At 48.2% G+C, this 22,877-nt stretch overlaps 1 protein-coding gene across 1 annotated transcript in view; it reads left to right on the plus strand.

The window, feature by feature from the left end:
- Positions 1–2,853: 2,853 nt before the first annotated feature.
- Positions 2,854–22,877, plus strand: part of LOC130302061 (solute carrier family 22 member 7-like) — a 232,898-nt gene continuing 212,874 nt past the window's right edge. The window contains exons 1-2 of the mRNA XM_056551674.1: positions 2,854–3,234; positions 22,534–22,637. Coding sequence (XP_056407649.1) covers positions 2,854–3,234; positions 22,534–22,637 — 485 coding nt within the window. The remainder of the gene's footprint in view (positions 3,235–22,533; positions 22,638–22,877) is intronic.

Here is a 22,877-nt window from a genome sequence, read left to right on the forward strand (position 1 = left end):
CCTCCTCCCCCCAGTCTCCTCTGTCCTCCTCCCCCCAGTCTCCTCTGTCCTCCTCCCCCAAGTCTCCTCTGTCCTCCTCCCCCCAGTCTACTCTGTCCTCCTCCCCCAGTCTCCTCTGTCCTCCTCCCCCAGTCTCCTCTGTCCTCCTCCCCCAGACTCCTCTGTCTTCATCCTCCAGACTCCTCTGTCCTCCTCCTCCAGACTCCTCTGTCCTCCATCTCCAGACTTCTCTGTCCTCGTCCCCAAGACTCCTCTGTCCTCTCCTCCAGACTCCTCTGTCCTCCTCCTCCAGACTCCTCTGTCCTCCATCTCCAGACTTCTCTGTCCTCGTCCCCAAGACTCCTCTGTCCTCGTCGCCAAGACTCCTCTGTCCTCTCCTCCAGACTCCTCTGTCCTCCTCCTCCAGACTCCTCTTTCCTCCTCCTCCACCAGACCTCTATTTCTTCCTCCGCCAGACCCCTCTGTCCTCCTCCTCCTCCAGACTCCTCTGTCCTCCTCCACCAGACCTCTCTTTCTTCCTCCTCCAGACTCCTCTGTCCTCCTCCTGCAGACTCCTTTGTCCTCCTCCTCCAGATGTTTATGTCCCCTCCTCTAGACTCCTCTGTCTTCCTCTAGAACCCTCTCTCCTCCTCCAAAACCCTCTGTTTTCCTCCATACTTTTCTGTCCTACATACTCTTCTGTCCTCCAGACTTCTTTGTCCTCCTCCTCCAGACTCTACTGTCCTTCTCCCCTAGTCTCCTCTTTCCTCCTCCTCCAGACTCCTCTGTCCTCCTCCTCCAGACTCCTCTGTCCTCCTCCTCCAGACTCCTCTGTCCTCCTCCAGACTCTCATGTCCTTTCCTCCAGACTCCTCTGCCTGCCCTTCAGACTCCTCTGCCCCTCCTCTAGACTGCTCTGTCTTCCTCTAGAACCTTCTGTCCTCCTCCATACTCTTTTGTCTTCCTCCAAACTCTTCTGTCTTCCTCCTCCAGACTCTTCTGTCCTCGTCCCCCGGACTCCTCTGTCCTCCTCCTCCAGACTCCTCTGTCCTCCCTCCAGACTCCTCTGCTCCCTCCAAACTCCTTGTTCCTCCTCCTCCAGCCCCTCTGTCCTCCTCCTCCTCCAGACTCCCCTGTGCTCCTCCAGACCCCTCTGTCTTCTTCCTTCAGACCCCTCTGTCCTCCTCCTCCAGACTCTTCTGTCCTCCTCCTCCAGACCCCTCTGTTCTTCTCCACCAGACCTCTCTTTCTTCCTCCTTCAGACTCCTCTGTCCTCCTCCTCCAGACTCCTCTGTCCTCCTCCAGACTCCTCTGTCCTCCTTCTCCAGACTCCTCTGTCCTCCTCCTCCAGACTCCTCTGTCCTCCTCCAGACCCCTCTGTCCTCCTCCTCCAGATTCCTCTGTCCTCCCCTCTGTCCTTCTCCGCCAGACCCCTCTGTCCTCCTCCGCCAGACCACTCTTTCTTCCTCCTCCAGATTCCTCTGCCCCTTCCTCCAGACTCCTCTGTCCTCCTCCTCCAGACTCCTCTTTCTTCCTCCTTCAGACTCCTCTGCCCCCTCCTCCAGACTCCTCTGGAGGATATACTGTAACCTTGCTGTTTGACTACCACCAGCGTACCTTATGTCCTGGTACCAGCATCGGCGACATTCTCTGTGCCACTTGTCTGGTGTATTTCCTGGTCTTCTCGCTCTCATGTGTCTCTTGCTGCAGTTTCCACTCTGTCCACTAGGGGCATCATGTGAGCATGCACTCCCCAATGGATCCTCCTCCATTCTCTGCCAGGCACTGCAAAACAGTGCTCCTCTGTTGATGCATGAATAAAACACCACTTGCATTTAATCCTGTATGGAGTGCAGCTTCATTATCCATTATTCTTTGAATACATCTGGGACTGTGAGTCAAGCCCCCTGGAGCTGTGCACCCACTGGGACTAGAAGTCCTTTACAGTGCCTGTCCACCATGTTGTTCTGCTTATATAAACTGCCACATCTGCTGTTCCAGTCCCGGTCGCTGAAGCCTGTCTGCTGATCTTGTGATTGGACTGATTACTACAGTTCCTGTCTGTTTACTGATTGTCCCAGCCAGTCTGTTCCGGCAGCCATCTTGGCTCTGTACCTGCTCTGATAATAAACACCTATTCAGCTCTGCTGCATCTGGTGCCATCTTTACTGTCAGTTTGCCCCATTCTGCCTGTACGGTTGGCAAGTGGGTCAAAAATATGAACCTAAAATCTAAACCTCTGGACGTATGTGACCTTTGACCTTCTGTTAGTAATAGTTCCAATAGAGGTTCAGTCCCTATAGGGAGGTTACATGTGTCCCCCACAGAGGTCCAGGTCCGTGGGTCCCTCATGTAAACTGTAGCCAATGAATTATTCTGTATTACAGGCTAAAGGGGAATCCTCCATTTAGACCTCGATGAGTCCAGAATCCACCATGTTTCCTCCTTAGGGACTTTCTGTCCCGTTTCCTTTTCCTGGGTCTAATCTGTTTATTGCCCCAATATGTAAATATCCCCAATATTTCCCCAGGTCCTTGTTCTCCTTCTTGGGGGTCTCGGACGGTCCAATGGAGTCTCAGTTACAGGATCCGGATATGATTCGGTATCGGCAGATTCTCTGGGACTCTCCTACAATTGGTCCCGTATTCGCAGGACCTCGAGGAAAGGTCTCAAGCATGATGTCTGATTTTATTGGTTGATGACATTGGTCACGGTGCGACATTAACTCTTCAATGAACAATGTGCGCACTGTGTGATAGATGAATGTCTCATGATCCATCACTAGGAGTCACCAACAGCAGATCATACCGCCATCCGGGACACTTCCACCGAGCCGGCACCTCCACATGGTCGTCTCATCCTCACAGTCTTCACCATGCGCTTTGAGGATGTCCTCTCAGAAGTTGGAGTTTTTGGGAAATTCCAGATTTTGTCCCTTACGATCCTCTGCCTTCCAAGACTCATCCTGCCGCTCCACTTCTTACTGCACATATTCATCTCGGCTGTGCCGCCTCATCACTGCTACATCTCCGACCACCGGAACCCCGGAAACCTTAGCCAGGAAGACCTTCTCCTCATCAACGTCCCCCGAGAACCTGATGGCTCCTTCAGCTCCTGCAGGATGTTCTCCGAACCCCAACTCCACCTTCTCCAGAACAGATCACAGGGGGCGACGGTGAACATGTCCTTGGTGCAGAACTGTGACCAGGGCTGGGACTATGACCGGACTACATTCTACTCCACCACCGTCACACAGGTATGACCGCACTACATTCTACACCACCATCACACAGGTATGACCGCACTACATTCTACTCCACCACCATCACACAGGTATGACCGCACTACATTCTATTCCACCGTCACACAGGTATGACCGCACTACATTCTATTCCACCATCACACAGGTATGACCGTACTACATTCTACTCCACCACAATCACACAGGTATGACCGCACTACATTCTACTCCTCCATCATCACACAGGTATGACCCCACTACATTCTACTCCACCACCATCACACAGGTATGACCGCACTACATTCTACTCCACCACCATCACACAGGTATGACCGCACTACATTCTACTCCACCACCATCACACAGGTATGACCGCACTACATTCTACTCCACCACAATCACACAGGTATGACCGCACTACATTCTACTCCTCCATCATCACACAGGTATGACCGCACTACATTCTACTCCATCATCACACAGGTATGACCGCACTACATTCTACTCCTCCATCATCACACAGGTATGACCGCACTACATTCTACTCCTCCATCATCACACAGGTATGACCCCACTACATTCTACTCCACCACCATCACACAGGTATGACCGCACTACATTCTACTCCACCACCATCACACAGGTATGACCGCACTACATTCTACTCCACCATCATCACACAGGTATGACCGCACTACATTCTACTCCATTATCATCACACAGGTATGACCGCACTACATTCTACTCCACCACCACCACACAGGTATGACCGCACTACATTCTACTCCACCATCATCACACAGGTATGACCGCACTACATTCTACTCCATCATCACACAGGTATGACCCCACTACATTCTACTCCACTATCACACAGGTATGACCGCACTACATTCTACTCCACCATCATCACACAGGTATGACCGCACTACATTCTACTCCATCATCACACAGGTATGACCCCACTACATTCTACTCCACTATCACACAGGTATGACCCCACTACATTCTACTCCATCATCACACAGGTATGACCGCACTACATTCTACTCCACCATCACACAGGTATGACCGCACTACATTCTACTCCACCATCATCACACAGGTATGACCGCACTACATTCTACTCCTCCATCACACAGGTATGACCACACTACATTCTACTCCACTATCATCACACAGGTATGACCACACTACATTCTACTCCACCACCATCACACAGGTATGACCACACTACATTCTACTCCACCACCATCACACAGGTATGACCACACTACATACTACTCCATCATCATCACACAGGTATGACCACACTACATTCTACTCCACCATCATCACACAGGTATGACTCCACTACATTCTACTCCACCATCATCACACAGGTATGACCACACTACATACTACTCCATCATCATCACACAGGTATGACCACACTACATTCTACTCCACCATCATCACACAGGTATGACCACACTACATTCTACTCCACCATCATCACACAGGTATGACCGCACTACATTCTACTCCACCATCATCACACAGGTATGACCGCACTACATTCTACTCCACCACCATCACACAGGTATGACCGCACTACATTCTACTCCATCATCATCACACAGGTATGACCACACTACATTCTACTCCACCATCATCACACAGGTATGACTCCACTACATTCTACTCCACCATCATCACACAGGTATGACCACACTACATTCTACTCCACCATCACACAGGTATGACCACACTACATTCTACTCCATCATCACACAGGTATGACCGCACTACATTCTACTCCACCATCATCACACAGGTATGACCGCACTACATTCTACTCCACCACCATCACACAGGTATGACCACACTACATTCTACTCCACCATCATCACACAGGTATGACCGCACTACATTCTACTCCACCATCATCACACAGGTATGACCTCACTACATTCTACTCCACCACCGTCACACAGGTATGACCGCACTACATTCTACTCCACCATCACACAGGTATGACCGCACTACATTCTACTCCACCATCACACAGGTATGACCGCACTACATTCTACTCCACCACCATCACACAGGTATGACCTCACTACATTCTACTCCACCACCATCACACAGGTATGACCGCACTACATTCTACTCCACCATCATCACACAGGTATGACCCCACTATATTCTACTCCACCATCATCACACCGGTATGACCGCACTACATTCTACTCCACCATCATCACACAGGTATGACCCCACTATATTCTACTCCACCATCATCACACAGGTATGACCGCACTAAATTCTACTCCACCACCATCACACAGGTATGACCCCACTACATTCTACTCCACCACCGTCACACAGGTATGACCGCACTACATTCTACTCCACCATCACACAGGTATGACCGCACTACATTCTACTCCACCATCACACAGGTATGACCGCACTACATTCTACTCCACCACCATCACACAGGTATAACCGCACTACATTCTACTCCACCACCATCACACAGGTATGACCTCACTACATTCTACTCCACCATCACACAGGTATGAACCCACTACATTCTACTCCACCATCATCACACAGGTATGACCCCACTACATTCTACTCCACCATCATCACACAGGTATGACCGCACTACATTCTACTCCACCACCATCACACAGGTATGACCGGACTACATTCTACTCCACCATCATCACACAGGTATGACCACACTACATTCTACTCCACCACCATCACACAGGTATGACCACACTACATTCTACTCCACCATCACACAGGTATGACCTCACTACATTCTACTCCACCATCACACAGGTATGACCCCACTACATTCTACTCCACCACCATCACACAGGTATGACCTCACTACATTCTACTCCACCATCACACAGGTATGACCACACTACATTCTACTCCACCATCATCACAGGTATGACCTCACTACATTCTACTCCACCACCATCACACAGGTATGACCGCACTACATTATACTCCACCACCATCACACAGGTATGACCTCACTACATTCTACTCCACCATCATCACACAGGTATGACCGCACTACATTCTACTCCCCCACCATCACACAGGTATGACCTCACTACATTCTACTCCACCATCACACAGGTATGACCACACTACATTCTACTCCACCATCATCACATGTATGACCGCACTACATTCTACTCCACCACCGTCACAAAGGTATGACCGCACTACATCCTACTCCACCACCATCACCCAGATATGACCCCACTACATTCTACTCCACCACCATCACACAGGTATGACCCCACTACATTCTACTCCACCACCATCACACAGGTATGACCGCACTACATTCTACTCCACCACCGTCACACAGGTATGACCCCACTACATTCTACTCCACCACCATCACACAGGTATGACCCCACTACATTCTACTCCACCAGCATCACACAGGTATGACCGCACTACATTCTACTCCACCACAATCACACAGGTATGACCCCACTACATTCTACTCCACCACCATCACACAGGTATGTCCCCACTACATTCTACTCCACCATCATCACACAGGTATGACCGCACTACATTCTACTCCACCATCATCACACAGGTATGACCGCACTACATTCTACTCCACCACCATCACACAGGTATGACTGCACTACATTCTACTCCACCACCATCACACAGGTATGACCGCACTACATTCTACTCCACCACCATCACACAGGTATGACCTCACTACATTCTACTCCACCACCATCACACAGGTATGACTGCACTACATTCTACTCCACCACCATCACACAGGTATGACCTCACTACATTCTACTCCACCATCACACAGGTATGACCTCACTACATTCTACTCCTCCATCACACAGGTATGACCACACTACATTCTACTCCTCCATCACACAGGTATGACCGTACTACATTCTGCTCCACCACCATCATCACACAGGTATGACCCCACTACATTCTACTCCACCACCATCACACAGGTATGACCTCACTACATTCTACTCCACCATCACACAGGTATGACCGCACTACATTCTACTCCACCACCATCACACAGGTATGACCTCACTACATTCTACTCCACCACCATCACACAGGTATGACCACACTACATTCTACTCCATCATCACACAGGTATGACCCCACTACATTCTACTCCACCATCATCACACAGGTATGACCGCACTACATTCTACTCCACCATCACACAGGTATGACCGCACTACATTCTACTCCATCATCACACAGGTATGACCGCACTACATTCTACTCCACCACCATCATCACACAGGTATGACCCCACTACATTCTACTCCACCACCATCACACAGGTATGACCACACTACATTCTACTCCACCACCATCATCACACAGGTATGACCGCACTACATTCTACTCCACCATCATCACACAGGTATGACCCCACTACATTCTACTCCACCACCATCATCACACAGGTATGACCACACTACATTCTACTCCACCACCATCACACAGGTATGACCCCACTACATTCTACTCCACCACCATCACACAGGTATGACCGCACTACATTCTACTCCACCATCATCACACAGGTATGACAGCACTACATTCTACTCCACCATCATCACACAGGTATGACCACACTACATTCTACTCCACCATCATCATCACACAGGTATGACCACACTACATTCTACTCCACCATCATCATCACACAGGTATGACCACACTACATTCTACTCCACCACCATCATCACACAGGTATGACCGCACTACATTCTACTCCACCATCATCACACAGGTATGACCCCACTACATTCTACTCCACCACCATCATCACACAGGTATGACCACACTACATTCTACTCCACCACCATCACACAGGTATGACCCCACTACATTCTACTCCACCACCATCATCACACAGGTATGACCCCACTACATTCTACTCCACCACCATCACACAGGTATGACTGCACTACATTCTACTCCACCACCATCACACAGGTATGACCGCACTACATTCTACTCCACCACCGTCACACAGGTATGACCACACTACATTCTACTCCACCACCATCACACAGGTATGACCCCACTACATTCTACTCCACCACCATCACACAGGTATGACCCCACTACATTCTACTCCACCACCGTCACACAGGTATGACCCCACTACATTCTACTCCACCACCATCACACAGGTATGACCGTACTACATTCTACTCCACCATCATCACACAGGTATGACCACACTACATTCTACTCCACCATCACACAGGTATGACCGCACTACATTTTACTCCACCATCACACAGGTATGACCCCACTACATTCTACCCCACCATCATCACACAGGTATGACCGGACTACATTCTACTCCACCATCACACAGGTATGACCGCACTACATTCTACTCCACCATCACACAGGTATGACCACACTACATTCTACTCCACCATCACACAGGTATGACCGTACTACATTCTACTCCACCACCATCACACAGGTAGGACCGCACTACATTCTACTCCATCACCATCACACAGGTATGACCGCACTACATTCTACTCCACCACCATCACACAGGTATGACCGCACTACATTCTACTCCACCATCATCACACAGGTATGACCACACTACATTCTACTCCACCACCATCACACAGGTATGACCGCACTACATTCTACTCCACCACCATCACACAGGTATGACCGCACTACATTCTACTCCACCACCATCAAACAGGTATGACCGCACTACATTCTACTCCACCACCATCATCACACAGGTATGACCGCACTACATTCTACTCCACCACCATCACACAGGTATGACCGCACTACATTCTACTCCACCACCATCACACAGGTATGACCACACTACATTCTACTCCACCCTCATCACACAGGTATGACCGTACTACATTCTACTCCACCACCATCACACAGGTATGACCGTACTACATTCTACTCCACCACCATCACACAGGTATGACCGTACTACATTCTACTCCACCACCATCACACAGGTATGACCGCACTACATTCTACTCCACCACCATCACACAGGTATGACCGTACTACATTCTACTCCACCATCATCACACAGGTATGACCATACTACATTCTACTCCACCATCACACAGGTATAACCTCACTACATTCTACTCCACCACCGTCACACAGGTATGACCGCACTACATTCTACTCCACCATCATCACACAGGTATGACCATACTTCATTCTACTCCATCATCACACAGGTATGACCACACTACATTCTACTCCACCATCATCACACAGGTATGACCACACTACATTCGACTCCACCATCATCACACAGGTATGACCGCACTACATTCTACTCCACCACCATCACACAGGTATGACCGCACTACATTCTACTCCATCATCATCACACAGGTATGACCACACTACATTCTACTCCATCATCACACAGGTATGACCGCACTACATTCTACTCCATCATCACACAGGTATGACCGCACTACATTCTACTCCACCATCACACAGGTATGACCTCACTACATTCTACTCCACCATCATCACACAGGTATGAGCGCACTACATTCTACTCTACCATCATCACACAGGTATGACCGCACTACATTCTACTCCACCATCATCACACAGGTATGACCGTACTACATTCTACTCCACCATCATCACACAGGTATGACCGCACTACATTCTACTCCACCACCATCACACAGGTATGACCACACTACATTCTACTCCACTATCATCACACAGGTATGACCGTACTACATTCTACTCCACCATCACACAGGTATGACCGCACTACATTCTACTCCACCATCATCACACAGGTATGACCGCACTACATTCTACTCCACCATCACACAGGTATGACCACACTACATTCTACTCTACCATCATCACACAGGTATGACCACACTACATTCTACTCCACCATCATCACACAGGTATGACTGCTCTACATTCTACTCCACCACCATCACACAGGTAGGACCACACTACATTCTACTCCACCATCATCACAGGTATGACCGCACTACATTCTACTCCACCACCATCACACAGGTATGACCGCACTACATTCTACTCCACCACCATCACACAGGTATGACCGCACTACATTCTACTCCACCACCATCATCACACAGGTATGACCGCACTACATTCTACTCCACCACCATCACACAGGTATGACCGCACTACATTCTACTCCACCACCATCATACAGGTATGACCGGACTACATTCTACTCCACCACCATCACACAGGTATGACCACACTACATTCTACTCCACCACCATCACACAGGTATGACCACACTACATTCTACTCCACCATCATCACACAGGTATGACCGTATTACATTCTACTCCACCACCATCACACAGGTATGACCGTACTACATTCTACTCCACCACCATCACACAGGTATGACCGCACTACATTCTACTCCACCACCATCACACAGGTATGACCGCACTACATTCTACTCCACTATCATCACACAGGTATGACCGCACTACATTCTACTCCACCATCATCACACAGGTATGACCGCACTACATTCTACTCCACCACCATCACACAGGTATGACCTCACTACATTCTACTCCATCACCATCACACAGGTATGACCGCACTACATTCTACTCCACCATCATCACACAGGTATGACCCCACTATATTCTACTCCACCATCATCACACCGGTATGACCGCACTACATTCTACTCCACCATCATCACACAGGTATGACCCCACTATATTCTACTCCACCATCATCACACAGGTATGACCTCACTACATTCTACTCCACCACCATCACACAGGTATGACCGCACTAAATTCTACTCCACCACCATCACACAGGTATGACCCCACTACATTCTACTCCACCACCGTCACACAGGTATGACCGCACTACATTCTACTCCACCATCACACAGGTATGACCGCACTACATTCTACTCCACCATCACACAGGTATGACCGCACTACATTCTACTCCACCACCATCACACAGGTATAACCGCACTACATTCTACTCCACCACCATCACACAGGTATGACCTCACTACATTCTACTCCACCATCACACAGGTATGACCCCACTACATTCTACTCCACCATCATCACACAGGTATGACCCCACTACATTCTACTCCACCATGATCACACAGGTATGACCGCACTACATTCTACTCCACCACCATCACACAGGTATGACCGGACTACATTCTACTCCACCATCATCACACAGGTATGACCACACTACATTCTACTCCACCACCATCACACAGGTATGACCGCACTACATTCTACTCCACCATCACACAGGTATGACCCCACTACATTCTACTCCACCACCATCACACAGGTATGACCTCACTACATTCTACTCCACCATCACACAGGTATGACCACACTACATTCTACTCCACCATCATCACAGGTATGACCTCACTACATTCTACTCCACCACCATCACACAGGTATGACCGCACTACATTATACTCCACCACCATCACACAGGTATGACCTCACTACATTCTACTCCACCATCACACAGGTATGACCACACTACATTCTACTCCACCATCATCACATGTATGACCGCACTACATTCTACTCCACCACCGTCACAAAGGTATGACCGCACTACATCCTACTCCACCACCATCACCCAGGTATGACCCCACTACATTCTACTCCACCACCATCACACAGGTATGACCCCACTACATTCTACTCCACCACCGTCACACAGGTATGACCCCACTACATTCTACTCCACCACCATCACACAGGTATGACCGCACTACATTCTACTCCACCACCATCACACAGGTATGACCACACTACATTCTACTCCACCATCATCACACAGGTATGACCGCACTACATTCTACTCCACCACCATCACACAGGTATGACCGCACTACATTCTACTCCACCACCATCACACAGGTATGACCGTACTACATTCTGCTCCACCACCATCATCACACAGGTATGACCCCACTACATTCTACTCCACCACCATCACACAGGTATGACCTCACTACATTCTACTCCACCATCACACAGGTATGACTGCACTACATTCTACTCCACCACCATCACACAGGTATGACCGTACTACATTCTGCTCCACCACCATCATCACACAGGTATGACCCCACTACATTCTACTCCACCACCATCACACAGGTATGACCTCACTACATTCTACTCCACCACCATCACACAGGTATGACCACACTACATTCTACTCCATCATCACACAGGTATGACCCCACTACATTCTACTCCACCATCATCACACAGGTATGACCGCACTACATTCTACTCCATCATCACACAGGTATGACCGCACTACATTCTACTCCACCACCATCATCACACAGGTATGACCCCACTACATTCTACTCCACCACCATCACACAGGTATGACCACACTACATTCTACTCCACCACCATCATCACACAGGTATGACCCCACTACATTCTACTCCACCACCATCACACAGGTAGGACCGCACTACATTGTCCTCCACCATCACACAGGTATGACCACACTACATTCTACTCCACCATATCACACAGGTATGACCGCACTACATTCTACTCCACCACCATCACACAGGTATGACCACACTACATTCTACTCCACCACCATCACACAGGTATGACCACACTAGATTCTACTCCACCACCATCACACAGGTATGACCGCACTACATTCTACTCCATCATCACACAGGTATGACCGTACTACATTCTACTCCACCATCATCACACAGGTATGACCGCACTACATTCTACTCCACCATCATCACACAGGTATGACCGCACTACATTCTACTCCACCATCACACAGGTATGACCGTACTACATTCTACTCCACCATCACACAGGTATGACCGCACTACATTCTACTCCACCATCACACAGGTATGACCACACTACATTCTACTCCACCACCATCACACAGGTATGACCGCACTACATTCTACTCCACCACCATCACACAGGTATGACCACACTACATTCTACTCCACCATCATCACACAGGTATGACCGCACTACATTCTACTCCACCACCATCACACAGGTATGACCGCACTACATTCTACTCCACCACCATCACACAGGTATGACCACACTACATTCTACTCCACCACCATCACACAGGTATGACCACACTACATTCTACTCCACCATCATCACACAGGTATGACCGCACTAGATTCTACTCCACCATCATCACACAGGTATGACCTCACTACATTCTACTCCATCATCACACAGGTATGACCGTACTACATTCTACTCCACCACCATCATCACACAGGTATGACCGCACTACATTCTACTCCACCATCATCACACAGGTATGACCCCACTACATTCTACTCCACCATCACACAGGTATGACCGCACTACATTCTATTCTACCATCATCACACAGGTGTGACCCCACTACATTCTACTCCATCATCACACAGGTATGACCACACTACATTCTACTCCACCATCATCACACAGGTATGACCGCACCACATTCTACTCCACCATCATCACACAGGTATGACCCCACTACATTCTACTCCACCATCATCACACAGGTATGACCCCACTACATTCTACTCCACCATCATCACACAGGTATGACCACACTACATTCTACTCCACCACCATCACACAGGTATGACCACACTACATTCTACTCCACCATCATCACACAGGTATGACCGCACCACATTCTACTCCACCATCATCACACAGGTATGACCCCACTACATTCTACTCCACCATCATCACAGAGGTATGACCACACTACATTCTACTCCATCATCATCACACAGGTATGACCACACTACATTCTACTCCACCATCACACAGGTATGACCCCACTACATTCTACTCCACCATCATCACACAGGTATGACCCCACTACATTCTACTCCACCACCATCACACAGGTATGACCCCACTACATTCTACTCCACCATCATCACACAGGTATGACCGCACTACATTCTACTCCACCATCATCACACAGGTATGACCACACTACATTCTACTCCACCATCACACAGGTATGACCGCACTACATTTTACTCCACCATCACACAGGTATGACCCCACTACATTCTACTCCACCATCATCACACAGGTATGACCGGACTACATTCTACTCCACCATCACACAGGTATGACCGCACTACATTCTACTCCACCATCACACAGGTATGACCACACTACATTCTACTCCACCATCACACAGGTATGACCGTACTACATTCTACTCCACCACCATCACACAGGTAGGACCGCACTACATTCTACTCCACCACCATCACACAGGTATGACCGCACTACATTCTACTCCACCACCATCACACAGGTATGACCGCACTACATTCTACTCCACCATCATCACACAGGTATGACCACACTACATTCTACTCCACCACCATCACACAGGTATGACCCCACTACATTCTACTCCACCATCATCACACAGGTATGACCGCACTACATTCTACTCCACCACCATCACACAGGTATGACCGCACTACATTCTACTCCACCACCATCACACAGGTATGACCGCACTACATTCTACTCCACCATCATCACACAGGTATGACCGCACTACATTCTACTCCACCACCATCACACAGGTATGACCGCACTACATTCTACTCCACCACCATCACACAGGTATGACCACACTACATTCTACTCCACCCTCATCACACAGGTATGACCGTACTACATTCTACTCCACCACCATCACACAGGTATGACCGTACTACATTCTACTCCACCACCATCACACAGGTATGACCGCACTACATTCTACTCCACCACCATCACACAGGTATGACCGTACTACATTCTACTCCACCATCATCACACAGGTATGACCATACTACATTCTACTCCACCATCATCACACAGGTATGACCACACTACATTCTACTCCACCACCGTCACACAGGTATGACCGCACTACATTCTACTCCACCATCATCACACAGGTATGACCATACTACATTCTACTCCATCATCACACAGGTATGACCACACTACATTCTACTCCACCATCATCACACAGGTATGACCACACTACATTCGACTCCACCATCATCACACAGGTATGACCGCACTACATTCTACTCCACCATCATCACACAGGTATGACCGCACTACATTCTACTCCACCACCATCACACAGGTATGACCGCACTACATTCTACTCCACCATCATCACACAGGTATAACCTCACTACATTCTACTCCACCACCGTCACACAGGTATGACCGCACTACATTCTACTCCACCATCATCACACAGGTATGACCATACTACATTCTACTCCATCATCACACAGGTATGACCACACTACATTCTACTCCACCATCATCACACAGGTATGACCACACTACATTCGACTCCACCATCATCACACAGGTATGACCGCACTACATTCTACTCCACCACCATCACACAGGTATGACCGCACCACATTCTACTCCATCATCATCACACAGGTATGACCGCACTACATTCTACTCCATCATCACACAGGTATGACCGCACTACATTCTACTCCACCATCACACAGGTATGACCTCACTACATTCTACTCCACCACCATCACACAGGTATGACCGCACTACATTCTACTCCACCATCATCACACAGGTATGACCACACTACATTCTACTCCACCATCATCACACAGGTATGAGCGCACTACATTCTACTCTACCATCATCACACAGGTATGACCGCACTACATTCTACTCCACCATCATCACACAGGTATGACCACACTACATTCTACTCCACTATCATCACACAGATATGACCGTACTACATTCTACTCCACCATCACACAGGTATGACCGTACTACATTATACTCCACCATCATCACACAGGTATGACCGCACTACATTCTACTCCACCATCACACAGGTATGACCGCACTGCATTCTACTCCACCATCATCACACAGGTATGACTGCACTACATTCTACTCCACCATCATCACACAGGTATGACTGCTCTACATTCTACTCCACCACCATCACACAGGTAGGACCACACTACATTCTACTCCACCATCATCACAGGTATGACCGCACTACATTCTACTCCACCATCACACAGGTATGACCGTACTACATTCTACTCCACCATCACACAGGTATGACCGCACTACATTCTACTCCACCATCATCACACAGGTATGACCGCACTACATTCTACTCAACCACCATCACACAGGTATGACCGCACTACATTCTACTCCACCACCATCATCACACAGGTATGACCGCACTACATTCTACTCCACCACCATCACACAGGTATGACCGCACTACATTCTACTCCACCACCATCACACAGGTATGACCACACTACATTCTACTCCACCACCATCACACAGGTATGACCACACTACATTCTACTCCACCATCATCACACAGGTATGACCGTATTACATTCTACTCCACCACCATCACACAGGTATGACCGTACTACATTCTACTCCACCACCATCACACAGGTATGACCGCACTACATTCTACTCCACCACCATCACACAGGTATGACCGCACTACATTCTACTCCACCATCATCACACAGGTATGACCTCCACTACATTCTACTCCACCATCATCACACAGGTATGACCCCACTACATTCTACTCCACCATCATCACACAGGTATGACCTCCACTACATTCTACTCCACCATCATCACACAGGTATGACCCCACTACATTCTACTCCACCATCATCACACAGGTATGACCTCCACTACATTCTACTCCACCATCATCACACAGGTATGACCACACTACATTCTACTCCACCATCACACAGGTATGACCGCACTACATTCTACTCCACCATCATCACACAAGTATGACCGCACTACATTCTACTCCACCACCATCACTCAGGTATGACCGCACTACATTCTACTCCATTATCATCACACAGGTATGACCGCACTACATTCTAATCCATCATCACACAGGTATGACCGCACTACATTCTACTCCACCATCATCACAGGTATGACCGCACTACATTCTACTCCATCATCACACAGGTATGACCGCACTACATTCTACTCCACCATCATCACAGGTATGACCACACTACATTCTACTCCACCATCATCACACAGGTATGACCGGACTACATTCTACTCCACCATCACACAGGTATGACCGCACTACATTCTACTCCACCATCATCACACAGGTATGACCACACAACATTCTACTCCACCATCATCACACAGATATGACCGCACTACATTCTACTCCACCATCATCACACAGATATGACCGCACTACATTCTACTCCATCACCATCACACAGGTATGACCGCACTACATTCTACTCCACCATCACACAGGTATGTCCGCACTACATTCTACTCCATCATCACACAGGTATGACCTCACTACATTCTACTCCACCATCACACAGGTATGTCCGCACTACATTCTACTCCACCATCACACAGGTATGACCGCACTACATTCTACTCTACCATCATCACACAGGTATGACCACACTACATTCTACTCCACCATCATCACACAGGTATGACCGCACTACATTCTACTCCACCACCATCACACAGGTATGACCACACTACATTCTACTCCATCATCACACAGGTATGACCGCACTACATTCTACTCCACCATCACACAGGTATGACCGGACTACATTCTACTCCACCATCATCACACAGGTATGACTGCACTACATTCTACTCCACCACCATCACACAGGTATGACCGCACTACATTCTACTCCACCACCATCACACAGGTATGACCGCACTACATTCTACTCCACCATCATCACACAGGTATGACCACACTACATTCTACTCCATTATCATCACATAGGTATGACCGTACTACATTCTACTCCACCACCATCACACAGGTATGACCCCACTACATTCTACTGCACCATCATCACACAGGTATGACCGCACTACATTCTACTCCACCATCATCACACAGGTATGACCTCACTACATTCTACTCCACCATCACACAGGTATGACCGCACTACATTCTACTCCACCATCACACAGGTATGACTGCACTACATTCTACTTCACCACCATCACACAGGTATGACCGTACTACATTCTACTCCACCATCACACAGGTATGACCGCACTACATTCTACTTCACCATCATCACACAGGTATGACCGCACTACATTCTACTCCACCACCATCACACAGGTATGACCGCACTACATTCTACTCCACCATCATCACACAGGTATGATCGCACTACATTCTACTCCACCATCATCACACAGGTATGACCGCACTACATTCTACTCCACCATCATCACACAGGTATGACCGCACTACATTCTACTCCACCACCATCACACAGGTATGACCGCACTACATTCTACTCCACCATCATCACACAGGTATGACCACACTACATTCTACTCCACCATCACACAGGTATGACCGCACTACATTCTACTCCACCATCATCACACAGGTATGACCGCACTACATTCTTCTCCACCATCACACAGGTATGACCGCACTACATTCTACTCCATCATCACACAGGTATGACCACACTACATTCTACTCCACCATCATCACACAGGTATGACCTCACTACATTCTACTCCACTATCATCACACAGCTATGACCGCACTACATTCTACTCCACCATCATCACACAGGTATGACCGCACTACATTCTACTCCATCATCATCACACAGGTATGACCGCACTACATTCTACTCCACCACCATCACACAGGTATGACCGCACTACATTCTACTCCACCATCATCACACAGGTATGACCGCACTACATTCTACTCCACCATCATCACACAGGTATGACCACACTACATTCTACTCCACCATCACACAGGTATGACCTCACTACATTCTACTCCACCATCATCACACAGGTATGACCGCACTACATTCTACTCCACCATCATCACACAGGTATGACCTCACTACATTCTACTCCACCACCATCACACAGGTATGACCTCACTACATTCTACTCCACCACCATCACACAGGTATGACCTCACTACATTCTACTCCACCACCATCACACAGGTATGACCGCACTACATTCTACTCCACCATCATCACACAGGTATGACCGCACTACATTCTACTCCACCATCATCACACAGGTATGACCACACTACATTCTACTCCACCACCATCACACAGGTATGACCACACTACATTCTACTCCACCATCACACAGGTATGACCACACTACATTCTACTCCACCACCATCACACAGGTATGACCGCACTACATTCTACTCCACCATCACACAGGTATGACCGCACTACATTCTACTCCACCATCATCACACAGGTATGACCGCACTACATTCTACTCCACTATCATCACACAGCTATGACCGCACTACATTCTACTCCACCACCATCACACAGGTATGACCGCACTACATTCTATTCCACCATCATCACACAGGTATGACCGCACTACATTCTACTCCACCACCATCACACAGGTATGACCGCACTACATTCTACTCCACCATCATCACACAGGTATGACCACACTACATTCTACTCCACCACCATCACACAGGTATGACCGCACTACATTCTACTCCCCCATCACACAGGTATGACCACACTACATTCTACTCCACCATCATCACAGGTATGACCTCACTACATTCTACTCCACTATCATCACACATGTATGACCTCACTACATTCTACTCCACTATCATCACACATGTATGACCTCACTACATTCTACTCCACCACCATCACACAGGTATGACCCCACTACATTCTACTCCACCATCATCACACAGCTATGACCTCCACTACATTCTACTCCACCATCATCACACAGGTATGACCGCACTACATTCTACTCCACCACCATCACACAGGTATGACCGCACTACATTCTACTCCACCACCATCACACAGGTATGACCACACTACATTCTACTCCACCATCATCACACGGGTATGACCGCACTACATTCTACTCCACCATCATCACACAGGTATGACCACACTACATTCTACTCCACCATCACACAGGTATGACCGCACCACATTCTACTCCACCATCACACAGGTATGACAGCACCACATTCTACTCCACCATCATCACACAGGTATGACCCCACTACATTATACTCCACCATCATCACACAGGTATGACCGTACTACATTCTACTCCACCATCATCACACAGGTATGACCGCACTACATTCTACTCCACCATCATCACACAGGTATGACCGTACTACATTCTACTCCACCATCATCACACAGGTATGACCGCACTACATTCTACTCCACCACCATCACACAGGTATGACCACACTACATTCTACTCCACCATCATCACACGGGTATGACCGCACTACATTCTACTCCACCATCATCACACAGGTATGACCGCAGTACATTCTGCTCCACCATCATCACACAGGTATGACCACACTACATTCTACTCCACCATCATCACACAGGTATGACCGCACTACATTCTACTCCACCATCACACAGGTATGACCGCACTATATTCTTCTCCACCATCATCACACGGGTATGACCGCACTACATTCTACTCCACCATCACACAGGTATGACCGCACTACATTCTACTCCACCATCACACAGGTATGACCGCACCACATTCTACTCCACCATCATCACACAGGTATGACCGCACTACATTCTACTCCACCACCATCACACAGGTATGACCGCACTACATTCTACTCCACCATCATCACACAGGTATGACAGCACCTCATTCTACTCCACCATCATCACACAGGTATGACCGTACTACATTCTACTCCACCATCATCACACAGGTATGACCGCACTACATTCTACTCCACCATCATCACACAGGTATGACCGCACTGCATTCTACTCCACCATCATCACACAGGTATGACCGCACTACATTCTACTCCACCATCACACAGGTATGACCTTACTACATTCTACTCCACCATCATCACACAGGTATGACCACACTACATTCTACTCCACCATCATCACACAGGTATGACCCCACTACATTCTACTCCACCATCACACAGGTATGACCGCACTACATTCTACTCCACCATCATCACACAGGTATGACCGCACTACATTCTACTCCACCATCATCACACAGGTATGACCGCACTACATTCTACTCCACCACCATCACACAGGTATGACCCCACTACATTCTACTCCACCATCACTTAGGTATGACCGCACTACATTCTACTCCACCATCATCACACAGGTATGACCACACTACATTCTACTCCACCATCACACAGGTATGACCACACTACATTATACTCCCCCATCATCACACAGGTATGACCGCACTACATTCTACTCCATCATCATCACACAGGTATGACCCCACTACATTCTACTCCACCATCATCACACAGGTATGACAGCACCTCATTCTACTCCACCATCATCACACAGGTATGACCCCACTATATTCTACTCCACCATCATCACACAGGTATGACCGCACTACATTCTACTCCACCATCATCACACTGGTATGACCGCACTGCATTCTACTCCACCATCATCACACAGGTATGACCGCACTACATTCTACTCCACCATTACATAGGTATGACCGCACTACATTCTACTCCACCATCACACAGGTATGACCTTACTACATTCTACTCCACCATCATCACACAGGTATGACCGCACTACATTCTACTCCACCATCACACAGGTATGACCACACTACATTCTACTCCCCCATCATCACACAGGTATGACCGCACTACATTCTACTCCATCATCATCACACAGGTATGACCCCACTACATTCTACTCCACCATCATCACACAGGTATGACCGCACTACATTCTACTCCATCATCATCACACAGATATGACCCCACTACATTCCACTCCACCATCACACAGGTATGACCGCACTACATTCTACTCCACCACCATCACACAGGTATGACCGCTCTACATTCTACTCCACCATCACACAGGTATGACCGCACTACATTCTACTCCACCATCATCACACAGGTATGACCGCACTACATTCTACTCCACCACCATCACACAGGTATGACCGCACTACATTCTACTCCACCATCACACAGGTTTGACCGCCCTTCCTCTTACAGTGGGATCTAGTGTGTGACAAGAAGTGGATGAACCAAGCAGCCGCCACCATCTTTTTCATGGGCCTTACAACTGGATCCCTCATCTGTGGATTTCTCTCAGACAGGTGCGCTGCGGACCTCAATATCTGTTTTTTGCACCTGTACTGTGATATCATGTGATCTCTGCACCTCTACTGTGATGTCCTGTGATCTCTGTACCTGTACTGTGATGCCATGTGATCTCTGTACCTGTGCTGTGATGTCCTGTGATCTCTGTACCTGTACTGTGATGTCATGCGATCTCTGTACCTGTACTGTGATGTCATGCGATCTCTGCAACTGTGCTATGATGTCCTGTAATCTTT

Source organism: Hyla sarda, unplaced genomic scaffold (assembly GCF_029499605.1).
Source record: "Hyla sarda isolate aHylSar1 unplaced genomic scaffold, aHylSar1.hap1 scaffold_115, whole genome shotgun sequence".
NCBI lineage: Eukaryota > Metazoa > Chordata > Amphibia > Anura > Hylidae > Hyla > Hyla sarda.